Source organism: Saccopteryx leptura, chromosome 1 (assembly GCF_036850995.1).
Source record: "Saccopteryx leptura isolate mSacLep1 chromosome 1, mSacLep1_pri_phased_curated, whole genome shotgun sequence".
In the NCBI taxonomy this organism is placed as follows: domain Eukaryota; kingdom Metazoa; phylum Chordata; class Mammalia; order Chiroptera; family Emballonuridae; genus Saccopteryx; species Saccopteryx leptura.
This window is the reverse complement of record NC_089503.1, coordinates 197,688,279-197,710,958: the sequence shown is the minus strand read 5'-3', so window position 1 is coordinate 197,710,958 and position 22,680 is coordinate 197,688,279. Positions and strand designations below refer to the sequence as shown.

The 22,680-nt window shown below is 51.7% G+C and overlaps 1 protein-coding gene and 1 long non-coding RNA gene across 2 annotated transcripts in view; one reads left to right on the top strand and one right to left on the bottom strand.

Moving 5' to 3' along the window:
- Nucleotides 1–22,680, bottom strand: part of SYNPO2 (synaptopodin 2) — a 130,501-nt gene that overhangs the window by 15,827 nt on the left and 91,994 nt on the right. The window contains exons 2-4 of the mRNA XM_066384356.1: nt 18,322–18,473; nt 13,629–14,443; nt 9,022–11,183 (exon numbers count right to left, since the gene is read on the bottom strand). Of these exons, the coding sequence (XP_066240453.1) occupies nt 9,022–11,183; nt 13,629–14,443; nt 18,322–18,473 (3,129 nt within the window). The remainder of the gene's footprint in view (nt 1–9,021; nt 11,184–13,628; nt 14,444–18,321; nt 18,474–22,680) is intronic.
- On the top strand, nt 3,869–8,785 carry LOC136405228 (uncharacterized). Its single transcript, XR_010751484.1, has 2 exons — nt 3,869–5,955; nt 6,376–8,785. It is a non-coding gene; the product is annotated as an uncharacterized lncRNA (long non-coding RNA).

Sequence of the window (22,680 nt, the reverse complement as noted above, 5' to 3'; positions counted from 1 at the left end):
CTTACACAGACTATGCACACGAGTAGCACTTTCCAACACGTGCTTACCTCATTGAGTGTGCAAAGGCACTGCAGCCGGCAAACAAGAGGGAAGTCCACCTGCAGCCTCTCCCCTGTGGGGACCAAGGCAGAGAGAGGCGCCCTGTCATCCCGTTGGGGGGTTGGCCCATCCGTGTCCTCCAGCACAAAACGTGCCTCTAAACACCCCACGCCACCTGCCTGCAAGGGGTCCCCCTTGCCCATGCATTTCCTTTAGGGAACGATGACCTCTTCCTTCTCCTACCTCAAATCATGGCTTTTTGTTTTAATTCAAACATTGTGGGGGAAACTGCTTGCACTATCCTTACTGAATGGGAGGACTTCCTTTTTCCTTCTTTTTCCTGGTGTGACTGTGGGCAGCCCCAGTATTACGGTGTGGGTTTGCTGGGGCGTGTGTCTGGGGCATCTGGCCAGGGACCTCGCTGTGTCCGGTGAGTGGTAACCGGCAAAAGCTCAGGTGTCCCCGACCGCTGACCGGGCACAGGGGCTGCCGGAAGTAAAAACGACAGCTTGCCCGTCCCTCCTACCCGGTTTACAACTGTCTCTCATTCAGGGATGCCCAGCTCCAGGAAGTTCTGTCAATGTGTCTGGCTTTGATGGAGAAGATTTAAGTGCCTGAGTTATTTCTGAGACAGTCTGTCTGTCGATTCTGACAGGCAAGTCCTCCCCCCTGGGACCTTTGGGCTCCTGGGATGGAGAGGACTGGTGGGGCCTGTGACTGGAGAATGTGGCTCAGGAGCCCAACACGGCAGACAAATTCCTTCCCTTGTCTTGACCTGTTTCCTCCTCGGTCAGGTGGGGGGATAACAGTCCCTACGTCATTCTGCAATGATGAAGAAATGGCGTGTGTCGACTGTGCCTCACGTACAGTAAGCCCGCAGCTAATGGGCAGCTCGGATTTTAAATGAAGACAGTGGAACTCCGCGGGTTACACACGAGGGGTTTTACAAATGACCAAGAAGCTCACGCCTCCTCTCCTTGAACTGAGAGAGAGGGGAATGTTCAAAACCACCCGCTTTCAGAATCCACCACGCTGGTTCCTCGGGTGTTTCCAAAATAACCACGGGGCCTAGGGTAAGGGGGAAAAGACTGTAAAAAACGTAAGTTGTAAAGATGTCCTCGCTGAGAAGTCTTCCAGTGAGGACAACAGGGGCGGGAGGGGACACCACGTTGCCCTGACACCCGGTGACAGCGGCTCCTGAGCGTGTGGCTGGAGACACTGAAACCTCATGATTCTTGCAGCATTATTCAGATTCAGAATCACTCCTGCTGAGATGTCTCACGTTATTATCAGTGCAGCAGTGAGCCAAGCTGGACACGGAGTCTCTCTCCTCCTGAAGAAGTTCCTCTGCACGGCTTGTGGTCAGGATGGCCTGAGGCCCAGGGGACACTTCCTGCTATGTGGGGACTTCCATCCTGCTTTATTTTTATATTTGGTATTCGTTCCCACTGCCAGCCCATGATCTCAACCTATTTGTCCCAAAATAGAGAAACGAGAGAGCAGGGGGAGGGGGGGTGACTCACACGGATCGTTGCCCCGTCCACCTTCTTCAGAACGCAGATGCCTCCCCGTGGACCGGCTCTCCCCTTCCATCACGGTATCCGCCCTCGCGAGCAATCGTATGGGAGGGCCGGGGTCCTTTCCTGAGGTCGCTCGGCATGGCCAAAGCCATCCACAGAGCAGCCACGGAGCGGGCTGTTGTGGACGGGCTTGGGGAGCACACCCGGGGCAGGTCTCGGGGAATCCAGGTCCAGCGGGACCACGGAGACCCTGAGGTGTGTGCTGTGGGGACAGCACAGGTCTGGGTGTCTGAGCTCTAGGTTCAATGCCAGCCCACTGCTGACGAGCTGGGGGTGCTGGAGAAGGTGCTCTGGATGCCCCGTCTCTAACATGGGAACAAGAGCAGACTCCCTTTCAGGCTGGTTCTGAGAAGCGGAATGAACCCCACAGGCAGCAGCTGGCCACGAGTGCCCAATCAGACTGAGTGTGGGGTCTTCTAGGCTGAACAACGTGTGATCTCGGGCCAATTACTCAGCCTCTCTGTGACTCGGAACCCCACCTGTGACCTGTGAATGGGGTCATCTACCCTGCAAGGACTGCTGATGAAAGGAGATCATCTGTGTTTGGGGGTGGGAGTGAGGAGGGCAGAGGGCCCAAAGGTGCAGACTTCCAGTTATAAAATAAGTCAGTCCTGGAAGGTGGAGTGCAGCCCGGGACTCTGGTTAACAGTCCTGTGTGTCGTGTGTGTGGAAGCTGCTAAGAGTGTAGCCCCGGACTCTGGCTGACAGTCCTGTGTGTCGTGTGTGTGGAAGCTGCTAAGCGTGCAGTCCGGGACTCTGGCTGACAGTCCTGTGTGTCATGTGTGTGGAAGCTGCTAAGCGTGCAGTCCGGGACTCTGGTTAACAGTCCTGTGTGTCGTGTGTGTGGAAGCTGCTAAGGGTGCAGTCCAGGACTCTGGTTAACAGTCCTGTGTGTCGTGTGTGTGGAAGCTGCTAAGGGTGCAGCCCAGGGACTCTGGCTGACAGTCCTGTGTGTCATGTGTGTGGAAGCTGCTAAGCGTGCAGTCCGGGACTCTGGTTAACAGTCCTGTGTGTCGTGTGTGTGGAAGCTGCTAAGTGTGCAGTCCAGGACTCTGGTTAACAGTCCTGTGTGTCGTGTGTGTGGAAGCTGCTAAGGGTGCAGCCCAGGGACTCTGGCTGACAGTCCTGTGTGTCATGTGTGTGGAAGCTGCTAAGCGTGCAGTCCGGGACTCTGGTTAACAGTCCTGTGTGTCGTGTGTGTGGAAGCTGCTAAGGGTGCAGCCCAGGGACTCTGGGTAACAGTCCTGGGTGTCATGTGTGTGGAAGCTGCTAAGGGTGCAGCCCGGGGACTCTGGCTGACAGTCCTGTGTGTCGTGTGTGTGGAAGCTGCTAAGGGTGCAGCCCAGGGACTCTGAGTAACAGTCCTGGGTGTCATGTGTGTGGAAGCTGCTAAGGGTGCAGCCCAGGGACTCTGGGTAACAGTCCTGGGTGTCATGTGTGTGGAAGCTGCTAAGGGTGCAGCCCGGGGACTCTGGCTGACAGTCCTGTGTGTCGTGTGTGTGGAAGCTGCTAAGGGTGCAGCCCAGGGACTCTGAGTAACAGTCCTGGGTGTCATGTGTGTGGAAGCTGCTAAGAGTGCAGCCCGAGACTCTGGTTAACAGTCCCGGGTGTCGTGTGTGTGGAAGCTGCTTGAGAGTGTACCTGCTAGAAGTTCTCATCACAAGAGAGAAATCTCTGAGACTTCTGGTGTTGATCATTTCAGTACATGGTATCATTATGGCTTACACCTGAAACCGATATATGTCAATTACGTGTCAGCAAAAAAAGAGATACATCTATGAAAGACACAGCAGGAACCAGGGCCGCAGGTCTGTGCTCAGGTAACGTTACCTGGCGTTATAAAATGTGTGTGAAGTATGTAACCTGGCTCTGGGGCGCAGAGGAGACACTCGGTCCCGGGGCTCCCACCACCCCACCCCACCCTGCCACCCTGACTTAGACCTCAGTGCAGGCCTCAGGGCCTGTGGGTGGCCTTGAAGATGGGTGATCCCGCCAAGCACAGATACCAGAGAGGCTGGGCTTCCACAGAAGCCTCTGGAAGAAAACAAAAGAAGACCCTTCGCTGTCTGCTTTCTCTAGTTTCCCCAACTGGACATTTCTTGTCAGCTCAGAACCAACTGTAATCCTTTTATTTTCCATGAACAAACCATGATTAATTATCAAGGGATTGAGGCAGGAGGGTGTGTGAGGGTCAGGGGTTCCCGTGGTCCCTGTGAATGTCATCGTCAGTTTGAGTGTTGTCAATGTCACTGGGCTGAGGCAGGCAGGCAGGCTGCAAGGCTGTCCTGGTGATTTTACTTTTATTAGGGACCCTGTGTGGAAATTCCACCAGTCACAAAGCACACGTGACTTAGATCTACATAAAAGAAGCACTGAAAGCCCAAAAATAAAAACAAAAACTTAAAAAATTCTGTTAATAACCAAAAAAATAATTATTTAAACTACAGGACCCTGTGGAAGCCTCACTCTCTCTCTTTATGCTCGAGACCTCCTTGATCAGCTCGCACACCTCTCGGCTGGAGTCTGAGACGTGTCGGACAGGATCTGGCATTCAAACTTTTAAATTAAAGTTCTCTACATCTGGTTGCCTTTGGATGGGAAGCTTGGCGGTTTCCCGGTGCCCGGTGGGAAGTGAGTGTTTTAATGTGCGTATCGTGGAAATGTTAATTTTTTTAAAGAGCTGAAGAAACTGGCTCTGCCTGGCAACACCAAGGAAAGGGGGTGCTGACTCAGGGCTCCCCCAGACTTGGTGCCTGTGTCTTCCTGCTCCCAAGGACGGCTCGTGGTTTTTGTACTTTATTTATTAAATCATTAGTGGGGAAACAGAGGCTGGCCTCTCTTAGCAGTTCTGCCGGGCGTTTGGGTCCTGTGGGCGGTCAGCAGCCAGCCTGCTGGTGGGAAGCCCGGCAACGCGGTTCTGCACTTTCCCAGAATACTTGTCGATGACTTCAGCAGCACTGCCGTGTTACCCGAGTCCCCGGGTCCCCCAGAGTCCGGTGATAAGGGGACATGGGACTAGCCAAGGGTCAGCGTTTCTGGGAATATGATGTTGGGCCTTAGAATGCACATATTTTTCTCATGAACTTTTAACGATTTTTAAAACAAACTCGGTAACTCTGATTTCAAGAGAGGACGAGCTCACAGCTTCCCTTGGGAAGCCCTGTGCCCATTCAGCTTTTCAGAAGATGGTCTCACTTCCTGGCGACTGTCCCCAGGACCCTCTCTGCCTGGGCGGCGGTTCCAGGACTGCCCCGGGGACCGGTGTGCTGGCAGGTGCCTGAGGTCAGACCACAGCATGGCCATCTGGTGGAAAGAGCTCAGATGTGTCCGTGCACTCTGAGGTTTCTCTGTGAATGCTCAGAATCAAGTGTTCAGGGTGCTTGTGACAGCAAAGTGAACAGTTCCCGAGACGGGACAGTGGTCCCCCTATGCCAGCACCCCCCCAAACATAGATCGCTGGGTTCTGGCATCTCAGAGATGACTTGCCGCCCAGCTAGAATTCAGGTTGCAGGAGAAGACCCAGTTCTCCTGCAAAGCCCACCCACTTCCAGACGGCCTGCAGAGCTCTCTAGATAGTTGCGGGAGCCCTGGCTTACTTTAAACCACTACCTGTTGCCCAGATCGGTTTCCCTCCGGTCAAAGTGAGTGGCTTCCCGTGAGGATCAGATGAGATATATGTGATCATATATCTCATCGGATATAGTCTAATGACAAGCGTTTCTGTGCTCTTGCATGGTAACCCGAATGTGTGCTATAAACATAGCCCTAAAATGTTTATACTATCAATGAAGAGTCAAAATGCAGAAATGGCGTGGGTTTTTTTTTTTACCTGCTTGCCTCAAAATAGCATGTGTCTATTGTTGAAGTATTAGGAAAAAAAAAATCTGAAAATGTTGTGAGGTCCAAGGGGCAACAGGGAGATGCCCAGTGTGACCAGCTGTGAGATCCACCCTGCCCTCCGAGCAGGCTTGGATACCTAGCGCTGTTCAGACTGGCTGGGGCTGTCCGTCTCTGCGAATGGGAGGTTCGAGACAACATGAAGCAGGAACTGGTGGGAAGAAATTTGCATGAGGTCCTGCTGAGTCTGTGCCCGTAGTGACATGTCACTTCACGTCTCAGTGTCTGTGAGCCAGGCAGCGGGTTCCTGGGGTGAGGCTCACAGGCACCTGACATCACACAGGCTCTCAGTCCATCAGCACTGCCCTTGTGCTGACGATGAAAACCCGACCTCACCGGTGCTCTGCCTGGACATGCAGTTGACTGAGGACGCCGGGGAGGGGGGGGGGCAAGGCATTAGAAACCAAACACAATTGGCCTCCTCAAAACCCATCACCAGGCCCTGGCCGGTTGGCTCAGCGGTAGAGCGTCGGCCTGGCATGCAGGGGACCCGGGTTCGATTCCCGGCCAGGGCACATAGGAGAAGCGCCCATTTGCTTCTCCACCCCCCCCTCCTTCCTCTCTGTCTCTCTCTTCCCCTCCCGCAGCCAAGGCTCCATTGGAGCAAAGATGGCCAGGGCAGCGCTGGGGATGGCTCCTTGACCTCTGCCCCAAGAGCTAGAGTGGCTCTGGTCGCGGCAGAGCGACGCCCCGGAGGGGCAGAGCATTGCCCCCTGGTGGGCAGAGCGTTGCCCCTGGTGGGCGTGCCGGGTGGATCCTGGTCGGGCGCATGCGGGAGTCTGTCTAACTGTCTCTCCCGGTTTCCAGCTTCAGAAAAATACAAAAAAAAAAAAAAAAAAAAAAAAAAAAACATCACCAGCCAACACAGCCCACACCTGCCACCACAGCAAAGCCAACAACACCCAGCTTGCAAAGGGTGCCCAGTGGGCGGGACATGAGCTCCTGAGTCTTAAGAGTCCCACCCGCCATGCTGACATCATTAACAAAGTGCCCTTAGGGCCCTCAGTAAGTTCAGGGCAGAAGCTGGTCAGGGAGGAAAGGCAGAGGACACCTCTCTTTCTCCCAGAGCAGGCATGGTCCCTCTGCTTCCCACCGCCCATCTCTCGAGGTGAGGTCCATCGCCATGTGGGAAGGACCCTGGGATTCGGGGTTAGAGAGGACCAATGCTCCCAGGTCCCAGGTAAAGCTGTGGGCTTGCCACCTGCATGCCTGGCACATGTCTCAGAAGCTTTCTGGGAACCCCATGGCCATCCCAGTCATGTCTGTTGTGTCGTTAGTCATGAACCCCCAAAAGTGGCTCTGCTCAGATCAGCACCTGTCCAACAGGAAGTGGACAGAAAACACGTGTCGTGACTGCATACCGCAGAACGCCGGACAACTGGGAACACCTCTGGGCCGTCACCACCACCCTGGGCTCCTTTTGAACCGATGAGCTCAAACTGACTACCTTGTGTTCCGTGATCTTTCCTCTAATTTATGCTGTTCCTTAAATGCTATGCAAGGAATGCAAAGTAATAAAAAAAAAATCTCTCCTCCCCTGCTTGACCTGGAATAAGCCTTTTTTGGTTGTTCTGTTAGAACAGAATGTGACATGCACAGCACCCAACAGACTCCTTTGCAGGAAGAAATCCCTGCATGCAGGGCTGTTCGGGGACAGACAAACGGCTTCTTCCTTTATCTTGCATGAACCTTGTCACTGACTTCCGGAAAAGCAAATGAGAGACCCAGTGGCATCCTGTGTTTGTCACTTCTGAGAAAACTGCCACCGGAGGTGACAGGAGAGCTCCCAGAGACAGGGCAGGAGAGGCAGTGGTGCAGAGAAGCAGACAGGCTTGCAGAACGGAGAGGCAGGTGTCTGAGGAGCGGTAAGGGAACGTCAGAGAAATGGCACAGACCAGAACAGCTCATAGACAGGGAAGGTTGTTTTTTTTTGTTTTGTTTTTTTTAAAGTACATTGAACAGATAAAGAAGAAAGTCGTATTTTAATAGGAGAGTGGAAACAGAGCAGATTGACAAGGATGGCAGGAAAAGTCAGGAACGCAGAGGCTTCCAGAGGGTTACAGTGGTGCCCTGTCCCCCACCCCCTCCTGAGCCCCAGAGAGCGGTGGGGAGGGGCTTCTGAACAGACCCCCTGTGTGGAGTAGACAGTTTCCCCGGAGCTGTCAGAAATGCTTTGTGATTCTCTACGCGAATTCACGTTGAATATTTTCCAGGGTTGGTCAGACTCAGACTTAAAATAGATATGAGAAAGGTCTTTGGGTTCCTGTCAGTAATGTGGCTCACTTCATGGCCAACTGGGTGACGGCATGGTGTGGGACCAGTCCAAACTTACAAGGTAACCTTGTCTGAGTCCTCCTGGTCCATCAAAGAGAAATGATCAAAGGTAGGGGCAAGGACGGAACTGCTAGGAGCAGTGGGGGAAGCAGTTGTCAAACAGCAAAACAAACACGAGAAAAAAACAACAACAGAACCTGTGAGGTCGCTCAGAAGTGGTGCGAATCATGGCGGGGGCTCACCCTGCGGCCTCCACACACCGGGTTGCCCCTGCTCCACAGTCAACCTGCGGTGGGTTTCCCTCCTCTCTCCCAACCACGCGGTCTCTCGGGAAGACGATGGTCAGGTGGACCCTTAGCCACAGCTCGCCTGTCCCTGCGTCTTCGGATGCCTCTGCCCAGGAAACCAGTTGCGCTCTCTGGGGCAACTGGAGAAATGCTCACTCAGTCTCCCAAGTAACTGGTGAGAGAGGGAGGCGCCATGGAATCACTGTCCCAGGGCAGTTTTCCTTCTCGTCCTATCCGCCTAACTTTAAAGATGTCTCTCAAAATGAGTTCCTGTGCTTCAGACATCCCGCAAGGAGCCAAATACAGCATAAGTGCTCAATCACTTAGCAACAAACAGCCTCTCTCTCACCCACTAACAAAACCATGTACATGCCCCAAATCCCTCTGTGCCCGAACTGCAATGTCACCCAGGTGGCTGAGGTGTGCAGACCACAGCCCACCCCTGCCCTGATAAACTTCTTCTCCTTGAACACTACTAATAGAGATATATCACTACTTAAAAAAAAAAGAAACCTGTCGATGCGTGTTATGTGCTTGCAACTTCCAACTTGTCACCCTACGTGCACAGCTGTCCTGTCCCAAAAGGGCTGTGCCCTGATGTTGGAGAACAGTGGTCACTGCTGGCTTGTGGCTAATGCATGAACCCTAAGTCCTCTACTTACTTAATGTCATGGCACATGTCTATTTGGGGTGTCCCCTGATTTTTTTTTTTTTTAAAAAGAAGATAAATATGGTGGAAGCCTATCTGAGTCAAATTTATGACTCAGTGACAATATTACGCTCCTTGGACCCATATTGGGAGGTGACATCTGAAATTAAGTAAGTGAAGGACTTGCTAGGCATTCATGGGGAATCAAGTAACACTGCAAACAATTTGCTGCAAGCAAAATGGATACCCAGCTTCTGCCACAAGGTTACCCTTCTGCGATCGAGGGTTTCCACACCTGTGCTGTGACACCGCTTTTCTTGGCTGAGAACTTGGGCCTGGGTGCCGCAAAATACGACGTGGAGGCCGACTCTGGCTTTGGAGAGCTGGGGACGCCCAGGGGCACTGGGGATGCGCTGGCCAGTGAGGTGGCCTCCGGGAAGAAGGCCGGCTGGGGGCTGAGGGCTGGCGCCAAGTACACGGAGGAGGGCTGCGCGTGGGTGGGCGAGCTGGCGTTCACCATGGGGCTTGGGAGAGCCTGCTTCCTGGCTGGCACGGACTGGACCTTGGCGGATGACCTTTGGGGGAGGGCAGCCTTTGCATCCGGAGGTTGGAACGTGAACAGGGATGCATTTAGCTGATACGGTTGGTGCTTCATGACATCCAAAGCGTTGAGGGGTTTCTTGCCCTTTTTCTTGCTGGTTTTGGAGGCCTGTAGGGCTGACGGCTGGGACTTGACAGCGGCCAGTGGGTAGGAGGGCGAGTGGATCGGGTTGTAGGCCACCGGAGGCGGCGCTCGGATGTTGGAGGAGTACTTCCACCCGGGCGGGAGCGACGGAGTGGGGGACTGGGCGCGCGTGGCGTGGGCCTGCACGGTGTCGGAATCCACCACGTACTTCTCCATCCTCGACTGCCTTTTGGCGAAGAGCTGGGCCCCTTTCCCCTGCAATCTGGGAAGCTCGCTGGACGGCTCCGCGGCACCCACGTGGTGAGCAGCGGTGCGGGTTGGTGTGGGAGCGGCTGGCTTGGCATGGCTGGCTGTGTAGTTGACACTGGCCACCGCTGCCTGGGGGCCTCTGATGGGGCTGGCCAGGTTGAGGGCACTGGCAGGCCGCGCAGGAGAGTAAGGCGGCTGGGCTATTTTGATGGATGACGCAACCGGTCCCTGTGACTGGGTGGCCACCGGGAAGGCTGGAGGGTGGGCTGGGGCCACGCCCAGTGACCAGACTGGAGACAGGGGAGTCTCTGGCTGGGAGGAGGAAGACTTGACTGAGGGTTTTGGAGCGACAGGAGGGGGGGTCTTCTGCTTGGCAGACGGGCTCTGCATGAAATTGCAGGCCTCTGCCCCTAAACTGAGGTAGTCTTCCTCAGGGCCCGAGTCGCCCCCAGCTCCGGTGCCGCGCTTGCCTTCCGAGTTTTGGAGAAGCGACAGGAGTTCAGGATTCGGGCTGACTTTGGGCTCCTTGAACGTGAACATGGGTTTGGTGGTGCTCCTGCGCTTGGCCTCCTGCAGGATGCCCGTCCTCTTGGCGGGCACCGCAATCCTCTCGTCCCGGGAGGCGATGCGCTCTGGGGACCAGGGCGTGGGCTGCGGCCACGGCGGGGGCGGCGCGGGGTTGGCCAGGGGGCTTGTCGCTGCTCCACGGGCCGAGACTCCGGGGGGCGGCGTGACCGAGGAGTAGGGCGGCGGCGCGGGGAAGTCGGCCATGGGGCTGGTCACGCTGCGGGGCGGGGAGAAGGCGGCCGCAGGGAGGGCCCCGGAGCCCGGGAAGGGCCGTGCGGTCCTGTTCATGGGGACCAATCTCGGGGGCTCCGCCGCGTTGGGCGCCGCGCCGAAGCCATTGTGTTGCGGCGCGTTGCTGGGGACGCGGCTCACCTCAATGTAGCTCCTGCTCACGGACCGCTGAGCGCTCACCGTCGCCTCCTCCGTCCGTCGGTAGGCGGTCACTGGGCTCGGGCCGTCAGCGCGCGCCCCCGTGCCGGCGGCGTCCTCCTCCTGCTGGGCCGAGATCTGGTCCATCCGCTCCCTGCGCCTGGCGAACATGAGGGCCCCCTTGCCCGACGTGTCAGGTAGCATCTCCATCTTGTCCCCGCGGGTCAGTTTCTTCTCAATGTCCCCGAGCCCAGAATCCCAGTCGAAGGTCACAACTGGCGCGCTGTCGTCCGTGCCGGACAGTAGCTCCTCGTCCCCGTCCGAGTCGCTGGCGCCCAGAAGCGTGGCCTCAAAGGAGCTATCCCAGTCGCCGTCCTCCGGGTCCCCCAAGTCCTCCCGCCGCTGGAGCTTCCCGGTCCCGTAGCTGACCAGCGTGAACTTCCTGGCCCTCTGCCTGCGCTTCTTAAACATCAACACGCCCCGGGAGTGCGGGCTGGGCGCGGCCGTCAGCAGCAGCGCGATGCTTCTGCATTTGGACTTCGCTTCCTTCACCTGCTTCTCAGAAAGGCTCTCGCTCCTCCGGAGCCCTGGGGAAGGACAGAGTCACATTGAGCCGGGAGGGCGAGGCAAGCGCCCAGCTACTAGGACGTGCCCCCCCCACCCGGGAGAGGAGAGAGGGAACCTTGCCGGCCACTGGGGACCACCGGTGGGCTGGGGGGGGGGGCCTTTCAGCCCCCTTCTGCTCCTCATCTCCCCGTCTGCACGGCCACAATGCCGCATGTGTCCACGGTGACACGCAGAGATCTGCCTGCTCCTGAAAATGCACGGTTTGTGTGTGCGGATTAGAATCTACACCTCATTGTTGGTTTCTAGGTAGACCCTTAAGCTTTGACAATAAATCTTGGCTGCCAGGAATACCAGTTACTCAGATGCGATCAAAATCAAAAGGGGATAATTTAAGGACAATATTTTGTGGAGAAAAAAAGTTAAGATACAGCTTGTACATCCATATTTTAAAAAAAATAAAATGTCAATATAAAACTATTCTCAAGCATTTATTTTTTTAAAAAGTAGGGGTGGTTGAGAAGAGGGGTGTTATTTAGCTTAATTTACTTTTAATGTAATGACTTTAAATATTCAAGGTTTCTTTTTATTTAATTTTTTTCTGACTCTGACTTCCCTCCAAAGTCTTTACGCTCCTGGAGACTGAATTAGTGCAAATTCAGAAAACGAAATGAATAATAACTGAATAAAAAATGAATAATTCACTAATCATGATCAACAATAATTCAGAACATTAGATCATTGTTCATGTATGTAACTTCAGCTACAAAGCTGTCTAGATAAATCTGTGTATCATGAGTTGTTACATTTTAGAAATATAATACTATTTTAGTTGCAGCAAGAATAAGTGTAAATCTTGGGGACATTTAAAAACTATACAACTGGTGACCCTTTTAAATGTGGGTAAGAGCTGCTACAGAACTTAAATCATTTAAAGTGAGAATTGGACAATTCAAAAATATAAAATGTTATCATTGTTATAAAAAATCGGTGGCAAATGAATTTACAGCCTCCATTAATTACAATCATGTATTCTATGATAACGAGCATAATTCACAAGGAAGTTTTGAAGTCCTCAAACAGGTAAAAGGGAGTTTCAAAAAAAAAGTTTTGCGTATTTTATGATTGAAAATTAGCTCTTTTTGCATAAAAAATAAAAAAGAAATCAGCCTTCTTAGTGAACTTAAAAAAAATAAAAAAGAGCAGAGTTGTTTTATAACCAAGTTACAGATATTCACTGGTAATAAAATTTTTACTTAGAAAAAATAATAACTGTATGGTGACTCCTCGATGTAACTTTTTCATGATGGGTTATACAACTTAATGTGAAATTGACAGTCACAGTTGCTGCTGACATCACTGCCAACATGTCAAGTATGTGAGTCCGCCTTAATACACTTGTTTAAAATCTATAAATGTGAAGATACCTACAGACGCTTCCCGTGTATGAAATGATTAACAGCACACTTGCCAATAAAGCTGCAAGTGGTCATGCTAAAAATATGCTTTGAAAGGAATGACGACAGGTTAGAAGACTCAATCGGCTCTTTTGAATAACCAAGTTCATGACTGTTGTATATCATTCAGACATCTGAGTGCCTTTGCCCACCGGCTTTTACCTTCTCAAAAGATGTTCCAAAATTTGTTGGGGGGGGGGGGAGAAAAAAGAAAGAAAATTTACACACAAAAAATAATCATAAAACTTCATGGCTGTTCTTATCCTGGTTCGTCTTTCTCTAATCACTCCCCTGGGTAAAAACCAAAACACTGGGAAAGGACTCGAATTTAAACACATTTTTCTATCTGGGGACATTGAAATGCTTCCACGTGGCCCTGGAGACTGAACTTGGGTGACCGGGGTGGGGGGTGGACTGAATGCTCTGTAGTTCTAGTGAAGACTTACAAAACGGAGTGGATCGGGTAACTGCCCGGGACCCACATGTCCTTGTCCGTCAACTCACTTCTGCAAGCATCATCAAGCTGCACAGTGATTTGTTTCAAAATGAGAATCTGCCCTGAGAATCGGTGTGCAGCCTGCATTTTACAGACACCTGTGAGCAGCAGGCTCGACAGTTCCTGACATTTAAACTCAGAGTCCACGCTCCTTCAAGTCCTGTCCTGTGCCCTTTCAACATGGAATAGAACAACATTCCGAGACGTATCAAAAGAGGCTACATGAACCATGTCATCGTCCTTAACAATTCTTGTGCCTTTGGGAGATAAAAGAAAGTGCATTAAAAACACTGAACTCTCTACTGCACAGCTCAAACGTACTGCCTCCAGCTCAGAAATTGGTATTGTCTACAGTTTCATGGTTGTTACTTTGTGCATGAATACTTTTTAAAAGCCAATGAGAGACAGAAGAAAAAACAATATCTTTGAAAGAAAAAAAAACCATCCATGCAGACCAAGCAGCAGAGTGCCCACGACCCCCCAAACCCCTCGGCCAGCCCCCTGGCAGGACTCACGTGCGTGGCGCGCTCTGTGCTTGTGGGGTCTGCTGTGATCCCTCTCTGAGCGTGGATCTTCCCCCTGCTCTGTGCCTTCTGATGAGACTGCGAAGGCTACCAGAGGGGGAGGTGCTTCTGACTGCCCTCCTTCTACCCGAGAGTCCACACCCCCCGCTCCTGGCGGCAGCCAGCACCCTCCTGTCTGCTGCCTGTCAGAGCAGTCGAGGATGACTTCCACTTGGGGCAGCCCCGCGGCCCCCGCTTCCTGCCCCGGGATCACTCTCAGCTCTTGGCCGCTGCAGATCTGGATGGTCTTGCTGGACCTCCGAGAAGGGTCCCACTTCTCACGGGTGGAGGCTGAGTTGACGTGAGCAATCCCACTGTGGTGTATGTTAGGATCTGGGTCAGGACACTTAGATGTTTCAGCTCCCAGGACAGCCGCCACTGCAGGGTCAGCAGGGCCTGTGTGTGCCTCCCGTGAGAGGGACAGCTGTAGCTCAACCACAGGGCCTGGCCAGCCCATGTCCATCTTCTCCCGTAATGTAACCTCCCCTGCTGAGCATCCTCTCGGGGTGTCCGGCACGTGTGGGGGATCGGAGTAGCAGAGGCCTGTCTCTTCTTTTTTGCTCCCAGGAAAAGTGGGACCACGTCCTTGGTCCTCAGCGAGGGGGGCTCCACTCTTGGCTGGGGCGATGCAGGGCTCGCTGTCCTGGCTCTCGGCGGCCGGTCGGATCTGCAGTGTGGCACTTTCCACGTACCCCCCGTAGGGGAGGTGCTTGTGGGCTTGGTCTTCGGTTCCAGAGATCAATGCCTCACTTATTCCACTGGAAGTTCTGCACACAGAAAAATCACTCCAGTTAGAGCCAGTGCCTAACACCTACCTGTCAAAGGGCTTCCTGACGCTTTCATACATCTAATATGTGACACAGTCACAGTGCTTCCTCCGAAATGTCAGTGGCAGCATTTGAAAACAAACATTGGCAACATGTATATATCTTATGTATGTTTAAAGATCTCCCAAATGAATTTTTCTTTAAAGCCAAGCTTATAAGAGATTACAAAAGCTAAACCCATCCTAAATCCAGCTTTTTTTAAAGGACAGGTTTTAGCCACATGGATGCTCTTTATCTATAATTATTTGATTGTTCTCCCCAAAAAACTGCGTTTGTTACAATGCGACAAAGCATTTGGGTGTCTTAATGGACTAAGTGTAAGGTCTAGGGAGTATAAAGTCACATAAACACTTTCAGCAGCGTCCGAGCGGTATTAATACACAGATTATTCAAAGAGTCCTTTTAGAGGCTGCGCTTTCTCGAAGGGAATGGCACACAGGCTTGTTTGGTAAGCCCCAGTGAGTGTGTTTGGTCATCAGTGGACCCCAGCCCAGCACTCCAGGGGAAAGAGAAACCCTCTCTGCAGGCTGCAATGAACCAGTGCATCATGCAGTATTTATACCCGGAGACGTCTCCCCTTCTCTCGTGTGAACCTACCTCTGGGAGCATTTTCTTTACAGGACCTCTGAGGTCAGACTGTTCCCCTCCCCCTCCGCTGAGAAGTGCAGGTCTCTTCTTTTGAAGAGACCCTAAAATTCCCATTTGGTTTTGCAAATGTGAATTGGCAAGGAGCAATGGCGGTCCATGGACAGAAATTCTTGCTAAAACTCTGTAACCTCTGAACGGCGCTTGGAAGCGAAGCGTCACTCACAGACCAGCTGGAGGAGACGCCTCCTCCATGTCTCCTGTTGGTAAGCTCTGTTTTTTTAAGGAGCAGCAAGGGTCTCCCTACCCCTCTCTCCCACCCTCCAAGTGTGCCCTGACTCATGCAGAACCCCCTCAGATGAAGGGACGGAGGAACTCCTTCTTGTCTGCTACAGCGAGTTAGCTCAGGATTTAGGTGGTTGTGCCATTTCAGACGAATATTATACTTACTCCTAACTTGGCTTTGGACCACATTTAGCTAAAGAAAACTCAACAAAAACAAATGAAATGCAGCTTTTTCTAAGCATGTAAATCGGTACAGCTTCCTAGGGATACCGGGAAAAAAAAATTTGTAATGTAGTATTTTGAAAACATGATGACAGAAAATCAGCTCTTTCTTAAGTTGAAGATGATGGAGACGCTCTCTGCAGCTGAAGCTGAGGGCACCAGAAGGTCAGAGTTTTCGTGGGCAAAGGCCTCATGGAGGGAGCTGGATCAAATCACTTCGAATTATGTGAGCAATCACTTCGGAAGCAGAGCCCAGTCTGAACTCCTTCCAGCTGCAGAGGCTGTCAGACAGGCTTGTTGCTCAGATAGATGTTAGCCCTCCTTGGTCGCCAAGGTAAGAGGACATCCAGGAATAAAATCCGGAGAGTGCCAGTGGTTAAAGGTCCGCACCCTGAAGGGCTCGTTTTCGTTCGGTCTGCACAGGTCCACCATTCCAGGATCGATGTCTCGTCGGTCAGGCAGCCAACCCTGACACCCCAAAAAGGGTTTCTCTGGCAGTGGGGGGGGATCATTTTATTTTGAAGAAACAGAAGACTCAGGAAGAACCTTTGACCTCTGCCCTCACTGCCTAAAAGAACTGAGACAGGCTACCTCTTCCCAGAACAGAGCTGTCACCGGAGACATCTACACAGAACGGGAGCCAGGCGTGCGGGATGGGGAGACTGAGGGAGCCCCGCCATCAGACTCCTCTCTGTGCTCCGTTGTCCCTTGTGGCTCCCTCTTCCCTTGCAAGTCCCAAACCCCAACCTGTTTCTTTAGCTCCAGGTAGCATACGACCCTACCTGGCCCCTGGGACCCCTTGTCTTAATGAGCTCCATACATACAAACATAATTAAATCTGCTTGTTTCCTTCTGTTGGTCTTTCTCATGTCAAGTTAGAGCAGCCAGAAGATCCTAGAAGATTAGAGTAAAATCTCCTTCTCTCCCATACATAGCTGTATTATTAAAAATGTCTTATTTTAATAACATTTAAGAAAATAGAGACTCAGTGATGAAGAGGTGTTTTAAGATAGCCTGACCCCCACTATTTCCGGGCAATGGCCCAGGAAAAGTAAACCACCTGCCTTAAAGTGACCGAGGGCAGTCACATGAGCGGGAAAGAGGTTTACACCCCGGAAACCATGGTCAGGCAACCGAGTGGCAGTGATGACGATGATGCTGATGATGGTGATGATGGTGACTGCCTTTGAGTGGGGATGAATTGGAAATCCCACTGTCAATATCACCAATTACTTATTTGGTGAAGTCAAAATACTTAAGAGAAACTAATAATAGTCATGATTCTATTTATTGAAGGACGGAACCAGTCCAGTGATTTCCGACAGTTCACATGTACGTAAGACTCAACTTTAAGCCATGGCAGGTTTCCCCGGGGAGAGTCATTCCAGCCAGACCAAGAGCTAGTAGGGAACGTCCCAACCCGAGCGCATTCCAGAGACGCTGGCCTCATTAGGTCAATGCAGACACTGAACAGGGAGCCAGCCAGAAAAGGCATTTTCCCCATTTTGGATGTGACGGAACCTTGTCAAAGAGGGTAGTGTTCAAACGAATCAGGTTCCTGTGGGCCCGTGGCACGCACTGTGACGGCACAGGGCGGCTTTCCTGCTGGGTTCCTTTGAAAAGCCAGTGGGGGCTCTATCAATAAGCAGCACCCTCAGGGCGCACACACTGGGCTCCACGGGTAAATCTTTAGATGGGAGACACTGTGGGCAGTGCCAGGTTTCTTTCCTATTCATAGGACATTGGCCACAGTGTGAGCTCCTGTTCGTACAGAAACGCAAACATGCTGACTGGTTGTCGGAGGGCGGATGCTGTACGTCGTGTCTCTGTAGGGTGAGGACAGAACCTGGGGGGGGGGGTGGCGGTTCTGTCAGGGGACCTCTGACACCTCCAAGCAAGCCGCCCCCCAGGAGGCCAGCGTCTTGCTCTTTGGAGTCATTAGAAGGCCATGGTTGGGGTCTAACTGCGACGTTAGTGTAGACTGGGCTCTGGTTTGCACACACATGAAATGTGGATGCTACGATCGTGTGTGTGTGTGTGTGTGTGTGTGTGTGTGTGTGTATGTGTGTGAATGCCCTCGTTGTTTGCTTTTACCTTTAAACTTCACGTCTGCGTTTTCAAGCAGTTAGTGGGGAGGTTGGATTTGAGGAGATCAAATTAAACAAGTGATGTGCGCTGACAGCCCCCAGACTTGATTCTAACCACCTGCTCTTGCCAGACTTAAGCTTTGGTTCTGTTGGGGGTCCTGGCAAGCAGGAATTGGGCTGCCTTCAAGGTGTTTTGTGGTTGTTTGTGTCTTTCTCCTACGTGTTTTCTTTCGATAAAAAGGAATAGGTGGATAGTGCATTGGTTTAACGTTGAACTGTTTTGAATTCATCTGTGAATCTGGGGATTATAAGTTAGTGATCTCGGTCCACCACACAACCCTGACCCGGGAGGATTAAATTATGCTCAACCGACCGAACTTTCTTAGAAACTAGTTTCCAATAACTCAGCTTTTCAACGGAGTTCTTGAAACAAAGCTTATTGAAGTTAATTTTTGACGAAGCAGAGAATCCAGTGGATTGGGTGGAGTCGCCACTTTTCCCAGACGAAGTGGTTCTTCTATTTAACTGCCCTGACTTCGGCCGAGGACCCCCAATTGCCCCGTGAAGGACCGCCGTGCGTGTGCCGGAAGCCGGAGCCAGCTTCCGGAGGAAGCCTGCGTGCCGGCCCAGGGGGCTTACCGTTTGACGAGCATGTGCAGGGAGTCCGCTACGCTCTCCATCAGCCTGATGACCTGGGAGTAGGTGAGGTCGGAGCATGGGTTGCCATTGATGGAGACCACTTCATCCCCCTCACAGAGCCCGGACCCTGACGCTTTGCTCTGCCTGCGGATCTGAGTGGAGCCAAAAAAAAAAAAAAAAAAAAAGGCAACAGTGAAAGGGGTGTAACTTGTCAAAACCACGCCACCATTGCCAAAAAACCTGCACTTGGGACAGGTAAATCAATGGGCCATCTGTAACATCAGCCCCGAGTTTTTGTTCACCTGTTAACCTGTGAGACTGTCTTAAACATGTTCCCTCCCCTCCCCCACACACATGTAGTATGCACCAGGATATCTCTATTTCATTCACAGCATTGTAGATAAACAGAAAAGGAGAGGAAATCTATTCCATGGGAATGAGAACACAAGAAATAAAGAATAGAGAATATGGACTCCGACCCTGATCAGAGAGTGACTTCTCCCATTCAGATAAAAGGTAAAAAGCCTGTCCAACCGGGAAGGCAGGTGGGCACTGACCGTCGGAAGGAGAGACAGGACCGGCAATCCACTGAAGGACGGAGCCTTACAGTGAAATGAACCCAAGGAACTACCCTAGCAGAGCGGGGAGATTAGACAGCCAGGGTACTAAGAATGATGTCAAAGGGAAAAGACCTACAAGACCCCGGGAGAAGAGACACGTGGGATAAAGTAACAGCAGAAGACCCCTGCCAGGTCTCGGTGAGGAGCGACTGGGGGGTTAGATATGTATCCTTACGATAATGTCAGTGTTGGGCTGGTCATCGTCCCTCTGCCCTAACAGGTCCTTTCCCATGGGGGCCTGGGGGACTGGATCTGGCCAAAGGGAACCCCGGTCAGAGATCGAAACACGAAGGGAACACGGTCAGGCAGGGATCTCCCTGCTGGGCCCCCAGCTGTTTACTGATCCAGACGGCCACAGGTCCTGTCCCGTCTGTCTGCCCCCCACCATGGCGGAACTCTCGTCCTGCCCCAGTGTGTGCATCCCTGCACACCACCTCCCTGTGTGTTCGAGCCCAGGGGTGACAAGCAGCTCCTGCTCTTGTCTCAGGTAAGGCGTTCTCATCGGTGTGCGGAGCCTGCCTTTCTAGTCTGTGCGTCACCCTCATCTTTGAACATGACTTCCTGCAGGGACCCCAAGTGACAAACGTGTTCAGATTTCACTTTACAGTGTGAGTTCCACAGTTCTCCACGAACTATGTGCCGTGGTCCCACACTCTCAAACTCGAGAACACTTTAAGGTACGAGTGTTGACACCTTCTAGAAGGTGACCCCTCTCTGACCGTTAAAATCAAGGTTCTGAGTCGGAGAGGTCGCCACCAGGTCAGCAGCTCCTCTGAGAGGCTGTCTTCACAGCCAGGCTTGTGGCCGATGGGGCACGAGACGGACCTCGGTTCCTCTAAGCGCTGCCCGCTATTTCCTGCTATGGTCCCAAATGATCATATGTTCGCTGACCAAGAGGTGAAGTGGGTCTCTCTGAGGATGTTCACATTTTAATCGAGAGCTCCTGGAAGCAGAAGAATGCCGTTCCCTGCCGAAGCACCGACCTGAGTGAGGTGGGTCCCGCAGGCTTTGTTCCGGAAGGCTCCAGCCTCTCAGGGTCGCAGTGCTCATCTACAGAAGGCCTTCCCCTTTGCTGACCAGCCCCTCTCATTCCTCGTGTTTGGGAAGAACACACGCTAACTTACTGCAAAAAATCAAATGGACTGAATATTCCCAGGCCCATAAGGAAGCAACAAACGGCAACGAGAAAAGAGTACGGACCCACGTTGTAAAAATAATCTGTTTAACTGACAGATACATCTGCCTTCTTTTGTTTCACATGAAATTGTTAAAATAAAGACTCAGGAGAAAGCAGCCAATATGCGGAGGATAAAACAATGTGCAACAATGAACATTTACAGTTAGGGGTGAGAGTTTTCTTGTTTATGTTTATTTCACTTAAATGTATTTAATTTTTTACAAAATAAGGTTAGGTGGATAATAAAACTTTTTTTTTGAAGCATAAACCCATTCGTACACCCCTGGAGTATGGGGGCCCAGTGGATAAAGTGCTGACCTGGAACACTGAGGTTGCTGGTTCATTCGACATCCCTGGGCTTGCTGGACCAAGGCACGAATGACAAGTAACCAATGAATAACGAAAGCGAAGCAACTATGAGTTGATACTTCTCACTCCCCCCTCCTCTCTCTGTAAAGTCAATAAATAAAATCTTAAAAAAATAAAAATAAAGACAAACCCATTCGTGCAGTCCAGTCAGATGTACCGGAATACGGACAGAAAATTCACCCTCCGGAGAACCAGAAAGGTTCTATTTATGTTGCTGAAATGTGTGATGGAATGCCCTGCACCCCACATGGCCGACCTACGGGGGGCGTGTTCTCTTTATCCACTGTGAGCTGCGTGTGTTTTAGCAGCTTCATGGGTTTGCAGGGCAAGGTGAGGAGGTGGTCCTTGCAAAAGCAATGAACCCTGGATGGACGGAGCGGTCAGTCATCCCGACATGTGTGTGTCGTTGCGGGGAGGTCGCCGCCCCGATGGAGGATGGCTGGGCTTCACTGCGTCTCTGAACTTAGATGGGTTCTCCTGCACCCGGGCCTCAGTTTTCTAACGAGCTAGTAAGCGTGGCCTCTCCCGACGGCTAAGGTGGACTGGAAGCGGTATGTGTGGGCGCAACGGGAAACAGTCCTCGGACGTGCTCACGGGAGGCCAAAGTGAGGCTGTGTTGGCTCTTTACACACACAGGCGAGGAGCATGCCAGGTGAAGGGAAGGGGCATGCAATGTTGGTACTTGGTCACAAGATGCTTGAAAACATCTGGGTGTGGTTCTGGCTGGTTTGCCCAGTGGTAAAGTGTCAGCCTGATGTGTGGAAGTCCCAGGTTTGATTCCTGGTCAGGGCACACAGGAGAAGCAACCATCTGCTTCTCTGCCCCTCCACCTTTTGCCTCTCTGTTTCTCAATTTCTCATCATCTCCTGCAGCCATGGCTTGATTAGAGCAAGTTGGCCCCGGGCACAAAGGATGACTTCATGGCCTCCACCTCAGGCACTAAGAGGAGCTTGGTTGCTGAGAAACAGAGCAAGGGCCCAGATGGGCAGAGCATCGCCCCCTAGTGGGCTTGCTGGGTGGATCCCAGTTGGGCATATGCGAGACTCTGTCTCTCTGCCTCCCCTCCTCTCACTGAATTTCAAAAAAGAAAAAAGAAAACATCTGGGTTTATTTTCAGTTCTTATCCATATATTTTGCATTATCTTTCTGTAATACAGTGTGTCCGTAAAGTCATGATGCACTTTTGACTGGTCACAGGAAAGCAACAAAAGACGATAGAAATGTGAAATCTGCACCAAATTAAAGGAAAACTCTCCCAGTTCATACCTATTCAGTGCAGTTCGATGTGGACTCACGCAAAGATTTTTTAGGGCTCCTTAGTAGCTATCCCGTATAGCCTCTACAGACTCGTCACTGACTGGTGGCCTACCAGAACGGGGTTTCTCCACCAAACTGCCGGTTTCCTTCAACTGCTTATCCCACCCAGTAATGTTAGTCCTATGTGGTGGCGCTTCGTTATAAACGCGCTGACATTCACTTTGCACTTTGGTCACGAATTCGAATTTAGCAAGCCACAGAACACACTGAACTTGCCTCTGTACCGTCCACATCTCAACTGGCATGGCTGTGGGCTGCTCCGCTGTATACACGGTGTTACGTCATCATCTGCGCATGCGCACATGCTGCCACATCATCTTACAGAAACTGGGAGGTTTTCCTTTTATTTGGTGATTTCACATTTCTATCGTCTTTTGTTGCTTTCCTGTGACTGGTCAAAAGTGCACCATGACTTTACGGACACACCACTGTAGAAGATAATGTTTCATCTGCCTTTTCCTCAGTACGTACACGTTTCATAACTGAAAGACAGAAGAACACGAGCCTACCTACTCATCATGTTTCCCTGCAGAAATAATGACACAGATGTTTATACATTTGTGGCTTGTTTTTGTTGACCACCTAGGATGCTAAGTAAGCCCTTTACATCTTTATATCACTTAACCCTACAGACCCCCTAAAGAGAAGGACAAAGGTATTTCCACCTGCGCATGTTCAGATCAACTGTCATTACCTTACTTTGATCGGCAGGAGCTCTGACCCTCAGAAGACTTAGGAGGTACTTTGCCTAAAACTGCACAGCCAGGACCAGAGTCAAAACCCCGGGGAACCGACTGCAGAGCCTATCTTCAAACACCAGGCACACTGTCTCCCTAGTCAGTAGCCTCAATTCTTGACCACGAGCCCTCGCAGGAG